At 34.8% G+C, this 14,360-nt stretch overlaps 1 protein-coding gene across 1 annotated transcript; it reads left to right on the forward strand.

Moving 5' to 3' along the window:
- Positions 1-13,278: 13,278 nt before the first annotated feature.
- Positions 13,279-13,947, forward strand: LOC121374517 (probable 18S rRNA (guanine-N(7))-methyltransferase). The gene has a single exon (XM_041501619.1). It carries the CDS (start codon positions 13,279-13,281, stop codon positions 13,945-13,947), a length of 669 nt encoding a protein of 222 aa, XP_041357553.1.
- The last annotated feature ends 413 nt before the right edge of the window (positions 13,948-14,360 follow it).

Here is a 14,360-nt window from a genome sequence, read left to right on the forward strand (position 1 = left end):
ACATCCGCGTACGGGCCTGCTCTATATTAAAAAAACCCTCTAATTTTTATTTTGGAAAAAAGGAAGAAAGAAAAAAAAAAAACCCTCCATAAACATCCACCCACCCCCATATTTCTGTATGTTTGCTAATTTAATGTCATAGGCCTTAGAAGTGGGGGTGGGTGTACGGGGTACTGGCTTCCAACTCTGAAGATAATGCATAACCCCATCCCCACGAATCCAGGTCAAAACCCCCTCCAGTCAAAACCACCTGCAATAAATAGTCAAAAACCCCTATTTCTTTTTGTATTTATGGTGGTAAAATTAGTATAGTGTTGATATAGATGGATAATTGTTTAAATTTTTTATAAATAATTCTCTGAAATATATTTAGTTATGTTGTTATTTAGTGTATGTTACACGACATAGACTTCAAGGCTTTAAATGAAGCTACTCATAGACTTGGAATTATAATTTTTGAAAAATGTTTGATCTTAGAGTCATCTTAGAGATTAATGTAATTGGGAAGCCTTGGAAAAATCCTTAAATAATAAAATAATATAATGAAAGAACTTGATAGTAATTAGCAATATTTATAAATTGATCTTAGCTACTGAAGGGATTAATGAAATTGGGAAGCCTTGGAAAAAAAACTGTGACCTATGCAATTATATGAAATTTTATGCAATTAAATTATATCATATGCAAGCGTGAATAAACTCCAATACTTTATATTTTTGGTATCAATTATTTGCATAATTTTTTGTTATTTCTTATAACAGTTATAAGAAACTCGGGTTTATTTTCTAAATAGGGGGTTTTGACTGGAAGGGGTTTTGACTGGAGGGGGTTTAGACTGAGGGGGTTTTGACTGAGGAGGTTTTGACCGGAGGGGGTTTTGACCGGTTACCCCCGCTGAAAAATCAAAGTAATATATTAACTGCCCCTACCCCCATTGAGGTTTTGTTATTCAGATATATTCCAGTTTGTACACAATTAGCTGAAAAAGATGCATTTTCATATTCAGATATAAATACTCTATACAGTACTGCGTAAAATAATTTTGGCTAAAGCATTTTCATTATCGCCAATCAAAATTCCATTTGGCTAATATTTTGGCTACAAGTATTTTTGATCCAGGGTGAGCCCTGATCTATTGAAAGAATATTAACATGATGTTCATCAACAAATTTAGCGAGTTTTCTTTCTGCCATGGTTAATTTTAAGTGTATTGAACAAAATGTATATGTATACATTTGTATTTAAAAACAAGGATACGTAATCAGTTGCACAAAATGTGTTCTTTTCAAGAGGTACAATACCCTGAAAAAGAAATGAGAAAATTATCATGTGTATGTAAAACTTCTACCATGAAATGAATGTTTGTTTTAACATATTACTTTTTTCCCCCTTAACAAATGTGGTTTGGGGACCATTCAAAAATTATTTTATGACCAAGGGAGTTGATATGTGTTCAAATGTACTTACTTTATGTGGGGTGGGGTGGTTGTCCTGAACTGTGTTACACAGAACAGTTCTTTATTACTTAAATGGTTTGCATTTTGTTGGTTTGTTCTGGATTGGATTGGACAGTGGGATGGTGGGGGTGGGGGTGGGTGTGGGGGAGCTTTTATTTTTATTTTGTAGCTATATGTATGTAAACACACAATAATGATTATATGGCTGAAATGGGCTTTCCCAGGTTGTCAAACAATACTTTAAAATTAAATTATATGTATTGCATGATTTGTTTGTGAATGTGGTAGTGGATGTTTAAGTGATGCATACATTTTATTTTATTGTATTATACATGTATTATTATTATTTATTTTGGGGGTTTTAGGGGGGAGGGGTATGGTCTAGCCTTACAGAGCATTATAGGGTATGATTGGGCATTTAATATGTGAAAAAAAAAAGAGATATATATTTGAATGAATGTAAAATCCACTTCATTTACTAAACATTATAACTTTTAAATGAAAACCAAAACAAAAGCAATAGCATACATGTTAATTACTCAAATCAACAAAGGCTGATGTTTATATATACAAATGAATCTAATGTATTTAACACATCTTTGGATGTTGTCCCAAACATATATGATGTATATTTGGTGTGATAAAGTATAATGCAGAAATTTCAATTACAAAAAATGCAGACAAATACATGTATATGAGAAATATAATTGTTTTCCAAAAATATTCAACATTAATTATTTAAAATTATAATATTTAAAAAGGGACAGTAACCACACTTGACAAAATGCCACCATTAACTCACCAATTCTCGTCACAGCTATATTTAGAAATCCGGAAGCCTCTAAATGTTATTATATTATATACTACTAACTACACTACAAATCATCAACAGGGGTGACACAGACATATCATGATACTATTGCTGACTACAAGATACTGTTGCTTGTGTATCGATTCATATTTTGACCATGTATCGATTCCTACTTTAACTCTGTATCAATTTACAAATTTGTATTAATTTATATCCAGGTGTTATTGCATTTAAAGAAAAAACAGTGAAGTGGACAGAGAACACATATATGCATGCTATGTCAATAATATTTACACAGATTATACTGTGAATCAGGTATTGTGGTGTAATAACAATATGTATATTGAGGTTGGTGTGTCATGACATCCCTTGTAGCGGATACCAAAAGAAGTCCTGCACACGAGTAGTCTCGACTACATCAAAACGCAATCACAAATATATATCCAATATATATTCAACTCTATAGTATTTTGTGTTTAAAGAAATTAAATGGAATAAATTAAAAACTACCAATCCATTCATGTAACATCACAATTAAATTACTATAACTCTTACTATTCCAACATACCCCACCTCCACCATCTAAATATATACAGTGGAAACATTTTTAACTTACCTGCTTTTTATTCAAACCATACCAGTAATTTGATCATACATTTATTCAACTTTTAAAAAATAAAAATACTAAAATACATCAACCCTGATACCTTTGTGGTGACTTAAGTTTACTGTACATACTGAGCTTTATGTATATAGAAAATTTCATAAATGATACTGTTACTACAGTACTTATCAAGTGGTGGTTTCCTTCATAATAAATAAGTATTGGATACACATTATCAGAAACTGTGCATTTAGTTGGGCAGAACAAGGGTTATACCTTGAACTAGGGTACATACGATGTTTTATGGTGGTTTTATGTCATTTAGGATCTCCTGATTCAGAAACTGCATGATGACACTTTATCACCATTGAGCAATTTGTTTAACGGTCATTTTAAAAGCACCACCCCAGGCTAAAAAATTACTGTTTTTTCTGTTCGGCCCATTGCATTATGCTATAATGTTTTATTTGTACAAGATTATTAGAAGACCCATACCTATTTGGATACCTTTTACAAATACTAAAGAATAATACAAAACAACAACAACACAATAGCAACATTTCAAGGGCGTTTGTTGACGACCATCTTGGTTTTCAAAATGGCCACCATTTAAACATTTGTTTTTACAATATTAACCGCACCCAGGCAACTAAAACAATTGTTTAAAGTTATATACAGGTAGGTGGGAATGTTTTCATAAGCAAGACTATTTGTAATCTGTATTGGTCAAAATAAAAATAGTAACATTTTGGGTGGAGGATTTTCACAGAAGAAAGTTAAAAATAACAGATTTAAAAATAAAAATCCCAATTTAACCTAATTTACACCTTGCAAGGAACATGATATTTTGGCATAATTTCTGAAATTAAATATTGATTTTATTTTAACTAATGTCTATAATATACTTTAAGAGTATTTCCATGCATTTATGCCAGACTAATATTCTATACTTATATTAAAGGGATTGGACTACATGTATTCTCAGTTTGTAGCCGTTTTAACATTTTTGACAAATAAAATATTAATGCATTATTAAAATTAAAATTTATGTTTTCTTGCTGAGAATATGATTATCTCTATAATCCATGTATTTCTGGACATTGTAATGTTTTGTATCTCGATATCGATTTTTGTCAAAAATAATTTTGAAAGTAAATATTTATAATATTTTTCAACAGCCAAACGAAATTTTAAAACATTGCGACCAAAGGTCATTCCGAATGTATTTATTAGTATAATGTTTTATATGTAAAACATTTTAAGGTAAGATAGTGTTTTAAAAGAACTGAAAAAGCAGTTTGTGTGTTTATTTTGTTGGTGGGGCAGGCTGATGTTTGCCTAAATTAAATAAAAATGCACAAATCTGGATACCAACGTTTATTGATATTAGCATTACTGCCAAACACAGATTACAAGTAATATTGTAGTTAAAATGATGGAAATACATGGTGAACACATTTCAGGCTAGCTCATTAGGCCCGAATATCTCTATTGTTTTTGCCCGAATTTGAGTGATTTTATCCAGCACATGGTGGGCAGTTGCCCCCTGCCCCCTGACACGTGCGCTTATGGGAACAAACAGAAGTCTTGCTAGGTCTTAAAACACAGGTCAGTCCCTTTAATAAACTTTAGAACCAGCACCCAAAATGTTACCAATTTTGATATGTCATATATTAAAAATATTTGTAATATATAACAGGCTATACTTTAAAAAAAATTGTATATCTTGGTTATCTGGTCTAAAACCAACCTGGAGATAGAACAGTACTTTTAAAAGTAAAATTTAATTTTTTAAACATTTAACATGTAACTGTTAAATTAATAAAATCACATGTACCAGATATCAGGTGAAATTATTTACATACATAAATGCAGGAATAAGCTGGTAGCTATCGAATCTCATTTGTTATGGAACGTTTGCATTGCATGGCTATGTTATGCATCTTAAATATGGTACAGATTAAATAACTTTGTTAACAATAGAGACGTTTTCCTCTAAATAATCTGAGAAATATATATAAAAAAAACTTTAATGTTCCTTGCTTGAAATATCATTCTGTGCACATCCCTGGGGTGATTCAGAGATCCTTTCATTTAAGGAAGCTGTATAAGGTTTTTAGCATATGGCTGTATACCCTCGCAACTTTCGTAACCTCTTTTGGAATCTGTGCAGAAATACTATTATCATCGTTTATATGCTAATGGAAGATTCGTAATCATCAATCATGTTACATACACTCTGTCAATCTTTATACTGGTTATGTGGATTACTGTAACCAATTTTCTTGGAAAAAAACGTTTCGTTTAAATGGTGAAGTCTCTTTACAATAACAACCTACTTGAATTGGCCGACTCCTACTTTGATACATAATTTACAGTGAAATGTGATATTCATGTATGATGACATTACTTTTTTTCATCAGTCATTTTCATCATGCATGGTTTGAAGCTTGTCGCATGTCCTATGTCATATATTTGCAGACAATGCTGCAAGTAAACTCTGCTGTTTGACATGAGCAGTTATTCCTGAAGTAGGCATTTTTAGCAGTACATGCACATGTCATTACTTCCATAAGCTCTGGTGGACCACTGCAGACACACCAGTACAATGACTGGGTATGTTGTTTATAATTTTGGATATATTCACATTCAGTTCTGGTGATCGGCAGCTTTTCTCAGCATACTTTGTAAATTTGCTAGCTTGATGTGCTCAGCCAGAGCAGGATAAGTAGGACACCGACCTTTGAATCAATTACTTGGGAAGATGGTGTGTTTCAAGTGTTTCATACAAATGTTATATTGTATTGTTTTGTATAGCAAACTACCAAACCGTTGTTATTCACGTATACTGGTATGTACCTTCAGACCAACGCTGTGCTTCAACATTACTGATACAGCCTTTAATAAAGAGGCAGCTGTCTGTGTTACATCATGTGATGTCATATACTGCAAGTACCTGGACAGATTGATCTCCCAAGTGTTTTTTTTTTTTTTTAGCTGTGGCAGTAATGTTAATCACTTGACCGTAGGCTTTTGTCATGTAAATTTGAACAGAATATTTCCACTACCAGCAGCAAAATACCAGCAATGCAAATATATCAGTATCGTCAGACACCACTTGTCTGTGGTTTTTTTTGTCTTTGTGACAAAGTTCTCCAGTTCCTTGCAGTGCATGCTGTTATAGGAAGTGACACCATCACCATCATATATCAGTAATGTTGGTCTGGAGGTACTGGGAGAACAAGAGGTACACATTCATGACCTGATCACAGCTGAACAGCGGTTTGCTATACAAGACAAAACAATACAATCATCCATGAATCACTTGAAGCACACTATATTTACAAGTAAACGAGACATTCCCCTAATCAAAAGTCTGCTTCCTACTGATCTTGCACTGACTGAGCACATCAAACAAGTTAAAACCATGATGTGGAAAGCTGACGATTAACAGAACCCTTGAAATGTAAATATATATGACTGTGGGTGGGACATAAACGACATACCCAGTCATTGTACTGGTGTGTGCTCCACCAATGCTTATAGAAGTATTGGTATGTGACTGCTAGCTAAAATGCCGGTTCATGAATAACTGTTCATATCAAGGGTTATCTTGCACCATTTTCTGACAATGTATTGCACCGGACATTTGTAAATAAATCCTAAATACTATGCATGATGAAAATTACACTGATGAAGAACATTTTACAGTAAAAATTATATTTCAAAGAAGGAGGCTGCTAATTAAAATTTGGTGATTATTTTAAAAAGACTTCGCATTCAAAACAAAACCTTTTCTCATAAAATCTGACAAAAATATGCCTTAATCTACTAATATATAAAAGTAGTATAAACATTTAAAAGTGTGTGATGTGACGATTACGAATTTGCCATTAGCATATTAAATAAGGTATCTCTTCACAAAACTGTTCAAGCATGAATCACTGTAAAGTGTTTTGTCTACAGAGTATGGTTTCAACACCATATGTAGTAAGACTGCCAGTTTCTTTTAGCATGCACTAGTACATGCGCTACAGCTTCCATAAACAAAGGAAAATCTGAATGAGCACAAAGATGTGCATAGAATGATATTTAAAGCAAGGAACCACATACGTATTTTACAAAAATATTGATCTGATATAGATTAAGACTTCCCTTTCTAAGCACTATCGTAAATATGTTATTTCATCGGTACCATGTTTAATGTGCAAATGTATTCAACAAACTAGATTTGCAATGGTGGCCATTTTGAAAATCAAGATGGCCACCAGTAAACTGCACTTACATGTTGCTATATGTTTTTTTATTTTTATTATATAATGTTTGTAAAAGGTATCAAATAGGTAGAGGTCTTGTAATAACTGTGTATTTATTGTTCATTGTAGCATGACACAGTAGGCCCAACTAAAAAACTGTAATTTTTTAGCCTGGAGGTGTTTTTAAAATGGCCGTAAAACATTTTTCTCAATATATGCAGTTTCCGATTCAGGATACCCTAAATGACATAAAACCACCATAAAAGATTTTATGTACCCTAGTTCACGGTTAGGTCAAATTTTGGCATCTGGCAGGCCTCATTGTTAAAATGTAATTTTATTCTCAATAGGCCTTTCATGTACTTTAAAAAATTGTACATGAAACCATTGCTGGTGTCAGGGTATGAGAACAAAATGTGTATATATCTTTTAACTACTTAACTTGATGTCGCTCATCTTCAAAAAGAGAACACCATCCACTGTGTTCAACATGATAGAGGTGATTGTAAACTTTAAAAGAGAAGATGAAAATTCTAGTCCTCATATTTAATTAAGCCTGTGGTTGACAATGCAGTGTTACCACAACCCAGGAACATTGTCAACTTATCTTCACATGAAAATACGTGTTATAACTGGATTATGAAAATAGAAAAGCATATATGGCATGTGTTAGACATATAACATATTATTCATTCATTATATGTTATGTGTCTATGTTCAGAATGTGCTGTGTATAAAAATAATAAGTATAAAGCAACCAACTTCTACACCAAAATAATTATACTGTATCAACAAAATCGGAAAAAACTAAATTTACTCAATGTATTTTTCAACCTATCTTTAACCATCTTCCTGATAGAATGCCAAATGTTTATGATTTAAAATCATATGGTATCTACTAAATAAACACTTTCCTAAAAAGGCTGATCATCTGTAACCTAGCTAGACTCAACCTTTCCTTAACCATCGTTTTCCCCCAGATTTATAATGTTAGAACTCATACATTACTATGTGCCAATGTTCAGATTAATTTGTGTTATTTAAATGAAACACCAAATCATTTAGTTATGTCTGTAAATGGAGCCTGAAATTAGGCAACTACTAATTTTCACGGGTACCCGTACAACCCCAATACCCACCCCATCTGCCCTTAAATGGATTTTTGTGATGAAAATGGCTATATAGTTCCTAACTCTACTCTATAATAGGGTATCAGCCATACAGTGTGATTCACATTACATCATTTAGTTCTGTGTGTAAATGGAACCTAAAGTTAGGCAACAACTTATTTTCACAGGGACTCATAAAACTCTCAATAGCCAACCCATCTGTCCTTAAACCAATTTTCGTAATGAAGAGGACTATGTAGTTCCTAACTCTATCCTATAATAGGGTACCAGCCACACACTGGGATTTATTTCACATCATTTAGTTCTGTCTGTAAATGGAACCTAAAGTTAGGCAACAACTAATTTTCACAGGGACTCGTAACTCTCAATAGCCAACCCATCTGCCCTTAAAGGAGAGGACAATTAAGGCATTTGGCATATTCAACGATATATAATGCACATTATTGCTTAATATCAACACGTATAATCGTATAGTTAATTAATAAAACTGTTAAATGTGACGGCTATTATATATAACGGGCGCAGCCATTTTGTACCATCTCAGTGAGTATGCCCTCTGGCGAGCTGGTGGTTACGAAATACTTAACGCGTAACGTCAGGAATGAGCCTTAGAACTAGAGAAACACAGATGAGCCAATTAATTGACGCTGTCTAGACACAAAAATACATACCGGTATTGTGGAATATTACCCGTCGCCCCTAAAATTGTAATGGACATGGTTTATAGTAAATAGTTCTGTAAAACTATTGATTAAGTAGACTTTTCCCATCTAAAACCACAGAACTGACCAATTACGTAGTCCCAAAGAAAAGAAAAGTATCACCTGGGTATCATGGGTTGTCGTTTTTGCTCCAAGGTATCATATCAATAGGCCTAATAGTGTACATTTTTCCTTTGGATTATTTCACAGAGAAAAATACTATAACCCCATTTGGTTCCGTTAATGCAACTTGAAATATATTTAGTTAAATAGTTTATTATATTATTACGTCATTTATGCTGTTTTACAAGTCAGGTTGATCAAAGAGAAGTGCCTTGTCGAAAATTACTGCTTTTGTTTACACTGTACATACAGGAGATGGTCGGGAGCTGACATCACTTCACCCCAAGCTATCCCACCGGACATCACAAAAACAAAACAAAATGGCTGCCCCCAGTTAGCAGGAATAATCATGTTTTTTTATTAACTCTAAAATTACGCGTTTTTTATTTGCTAAAGTGTCAGTATGTGTTGGTGGTCCGGGTATGCATCTTTCCAACACATAAGACTCTTGTTTGAGTTGACCCTACCTTTAAACCAATTTTCGTGATGAAAATGATATGTAGTTCTTAACTCTACCCTACAATAGGGCATCAGCCACATATAGGGATTCCTGTCACATCATTTAGTTCTGTCTGTAAATGGAGCCTGAAAATAGGCAACAACTGATTTTCATGGGCACCCATACAACCCCAATACCCACCCCATCTGCCCTTAAACCGATTTTTGTGATGAAAATGGCTATGTAGTTCCTAACTCTACCCTATAGTAGGATATTAGCCACATATAGGGATTTATGTCACATCATTTAGTTCTCTCTGTAAATGAAGTCTGAAGTTAGGCGATGACTAATTTTCACAGATACCCATACAACCCCTAGATACAATAAAAAGAAAAAAAGAAAGAAATGTTTTATTTAACGACGCACTCAACACATTTTATTTACGGTTATATGGCGTCAGACATATGGTTAAGGACCACACAGATTTAGAGAGGAAACCCGCTGTCGCCACATAGGCTACTCTTTTACGACAGGCAGCAAGGGATCTTTTATTTGCGCTTCCCACAGGCAGGATAGCACAAACCATGGCCTTTGTTGAACCAGTTATGGATCACTGGTCGGTGCAAGTGGTTTACACCTACCCATTGAGCCTTGCGGAGCACTCACTCAGGGTTTGGAGTCGGTATCTGAATTAAAAATCCCATGCCTCGACTGGGATCCGAACCCAGTACCTACCAGCCTGTAGACCGATGGCCTGCCACGACGCCACCGAGGCCGGTCAGATACAATAAAGTAGCGCTGACATCGACAGGGTCTTCTGTTTAGGTAACCGAGACGTAGGCGAAGGTTTCCGTTACAATACTGTAACTATACAACCCCAAAACCCACCCCATCTGCCCTTTACTTGTTTTTAATGATGAAACTGGCTAGATACAATACAATTCCTAATTGGTTATCAGCCATACATAGGGATTTATGTCATACCATGAACTACATGTATGTGATGAAAAAGCCCAATATTACAATAGTTTACACATTTCAGTTTCATAGCGTTAGCTTCTAACTAACCTGAAACTTTCAGTGAAAGGTTGAGCCTTTTGTCAGTTTGAAGTCAATTCCTAAGACTAGCTGTAATCCGAGTAGGCCTCTGTATCCACCAAACTGAGGGGATCAATCTTTAGAAAAAAAGGCCGGCTGGAAATTAAAAAAACAAACAAATAAATGTCCTCGCCACAGCAGGACTGAACATATTAGTAGCTTTTAGTAGCTGTAGAAGAAAATATGATGACTACTTACAATATTTTTATTATTTAAGCATATAGAACAGAAAATCCAATTACGTTTGGTGCATATATGACGCCACACTCCGCATTGGTTTCACTACGCTGGCTTATCCAGGTCAAAAACAAAGCCATGATTTTGAAAGTGGTACACTTATGACGGGCTCGTACCGATCTCGGTTTTCATTGGCTTATCACAAGTATAGAATTACCCAACGAGATCACGTGAGATTTCGCAATTTTTTAACAAATTTACCTGTCTTGATTGAGGGGTTGTCTCATATCTCCAAAACATATTTATATCCATAGAGGTATGGTACAAAGCCTTTCCAGGGTTGGTGAGTGGGGGATTTGCCTTGAAATTTTGACAGTGGCCAGCTGTTGGTATACGTGTTACATGTAAGGGTGTGTTACTAATTATGTAACGCTCTAGGGGTAGAGGAAGAGGGTACTGTGTTCGATTTACATAACATTTTTCAAGACTATATGTTATTTTTATTCATTACTTAGACCTAAAAAGGTGTTTTTTGGAAATGTGCGGTCAGTCTAGGATTGATTCCCATCGGCGGGTATACAAAAAGACCATGGTATGTGATATCCTGTCTGTGGGATGGTACATATAAACAATCCCTTGCTAAAAAAAAAATGTAGCAGGTTTCCAAAGCACGTGTGCAGGGATTTCAGTGGGGTTGGGGTTATAGACTGTGTTAAGCGAAGTTTATATGGGACCATGCTCCCCTAAAAAATATATTTCAATTTTTTTTAAGCTTGGGCAAGTACGGGTTTCGACCTCCAGTATCATCCCCCTGCACATGCACCTGATTCCTCTCTAAGATTATATGTCAAAATTACCAAATGTTAGACATCCAACAGCATGGAAGGTAGGATAGGATATGTTTTATTTAACGACACACTCAACACATTTTATTTACGGTTGTATGGGGTCGGATGATTATTAAATCAATATGCTTTATCTTTGATGTCGTTAAATACACACCTACACCCTCCCCCCCCCCCAACTTTACCCTTTCCAAACGAAATAATATTTATTTGAATTTGTCGATTTGAACACGTAAAATTAAGAAGTGAAAACGTTCATTGTCTACTTTAGTATATTTTATTTTAAAAATATATACATGATTAATGTGTTACTAGTATACAAACTAAACTTTGAAAGTTCTAACACTTTATAAAATATCAATTCTGAAATAGGAAGGTACGACTGTCGATAATACATTGTCAAGATCAAACCGGTTTTAACTAAACTCGTACAGCGCAAGATTTCTCTTTGAATTTTTTGAGACGAACCCTACAATTTGAAATCGGCAAACGCACGTGTTAACTGAAACTGACAACAGGCTATCGTTTATGCTTTGCCGAGCTATGGCGGCACAGGCGACGAATCAAGCGTATACGCTTGACGATATCCGTTCATAGCGAACATAGTTCATAAAAATAAACTCGAATGTAAATGCACATTGGTAGTGCTTGCACTTGTAGCCAAAGTTAATCTTGATGAACTAATAGCGAACACACACGACTTTTTTAAAAGTGCATTTGAGCTTGTATTTCATGGTAACCAGATAATCATAATGTAACTTTAACAAAAACAACAATATGATACTAAGTATTGAACAATGCAGTGGACAAATTCTTTCAGCAAAAATATTAAAAGTACTTAAACTGATAACAAATTATTTTTGCAGTTATTGTAATTTCAACCCAGCGAACAAAACCTGAGAGCTAGCGAACAAAATGGCAGAGATAAGGGTGTAAGAGGCCGGATGCGTATTAATACCTAAACTAATAATCATATTTCAGAACTGTAATATATTAATGTTAACTGTATTGTGGAAGAAATAATTGTTTATTGCAAAAACACTATAAATGTATTATTATAGAAAGAAAGAAAAGTAAATCAAAGTGGGAACTATATTCTGGAAAGACCTGACATCCGATAACCTCTTATTGTTCGCTGGCTTCACAGCGGATAGAAAAGTTCGCTAGTTTTATTTCAGTGACTGAAAGTGGTTAAATCTGTTAGGATTATTTTATTTCCTTAACCAACTTCCGAGCTGTTGAGCTAATAATATGATATAGTTATCAAATCACATGTTGTCATGTATACACGAGACACAAGCAACAAGGATTTCGTGTTAAACAACCTACTCGTGTTTTAAAATATTTTGGTTTATCTGTAAGATGACTACTTTGATTAAGTCGGTTAACCCTTAAAGTAACACTACCTGGCCTGGAATACGTTTATTTAGTTTACAGAATTTATGCAGCTGTGGTTGAAAAACAAACTTTTTACAGACTTTGAGGATATAATTGTATGTAGAATGGTGCTGGGAACATCTGCCGGCAAAAGACAGTTATACAGTCTTGTTAAGGGGAGACAACTATGTAGTTATAAGCAGCTTGCAATCTTGTGCTTTCCCAATACCTCATCCACAGAGATCGAGAAAATGCAAAATATGTCGAAGCAGGGATCGAAATTCATAAAACTTAACAAACTGTCAGATCTCGGGCTACGAAATTTGCGAGGTGGGAAAGCCAGGCGTCCCGAGTTGACAAGCATGCAGTCGGGAGTTAGCAAAGCGAATGTTTACATCAAGGCTAGTCGTGCATACACCATACAGTTGGAACTGGCACAGAAAGCAATGGATCTTTTACACCTAGTATGTGACGTGAATCCAGCAATCGTCTTGGACCTAGGCTGTGGAAGTGGTATAAGTTCAAAGGTCATTGCTGACAGAGGCCATTTCCCTATAGGAGTAGATATTAACCCTTCAGTGCTGAAACTTATGACTGGGCAGCGTGACTGTTCGGCAAATGCAGTTTTGAGTGATATCAGCAAGGACTTTCCGTTTCGGCGTGGAATATTTGATACAGCAGTCAGTATTTCATTCTTGCAGTGGCTTATTGTTGATGAAAATGTGGATACTCTGTCAGTCTTTTTTCGTTCCTTGAAGCTTTGTTTAACCGAAAAGGGTGCAGCTGTGTTGCAGTTTTATCCTAGGACGGTGGCAGATGTTGAAAAAACTGTTAATTCAGCTTCCTTGTTTTTCAAAGGGTTTCTCGTTTGTGATTACCCGCACAAAAACAGAGGGAAGAAACTGTTTATTGTTCTTTTTTCATTATGACGAGCGTAATAAAAACAAATCGTATTTAATGATGTTGATACATTTGATGTGTTGTAGGAATCGTAAATAAATTTAGTTTACAACGGAGATGAAAATGGACTATACGAATATGGAGCTATATAAAATGGGCTATATGAAATCTGTTTGACGTGTACTACAACAGCTTGTTCTAAATGTGCACGTTAAAACCCGTGTACTATCGCGCCCGTAGGATTCGGTGTGTGTGTGTTTGTTGAGAGGGGGGTGGGGAGGGGGTCCTATCTGTATACATAATTTAAAGATAAAAATGTGGCTTGTGAATCCCCAATCTAATTAAAATTAGCTCCACTATTGCAAGTGGATCTAACAGCATCCCGTTGGAGCTCATGTCCAGTTGACCTTTCATTCGACCAATCAAAACATTACTTGCAAAA

The sequence above is a fragment of the Gigantopelta aegis genome, chromosome 6 (genome assembly GCF_016097555.1).
Source record: "Gigantopelta aegis isolate Gae_Host chromosome 6, Gae_host_genome, whole genome shotgun sequence".
Classification (NCBI taxonomy): Eukaryota; Metazoa; Mollusca; class Gastropoda; order Neomphalida; family Peltospiridae; genus Gigantopelta; species Gigantopelta aegis.

Coding starts and splice junctions, on each gene's coding strand:
- LOC121374517 (XM_041501619.1), top strand. CDS start 13,279: ATGTCGAAGCAGGGATCGAAATTCATAAAACTTAACAAACTGTCAGAT.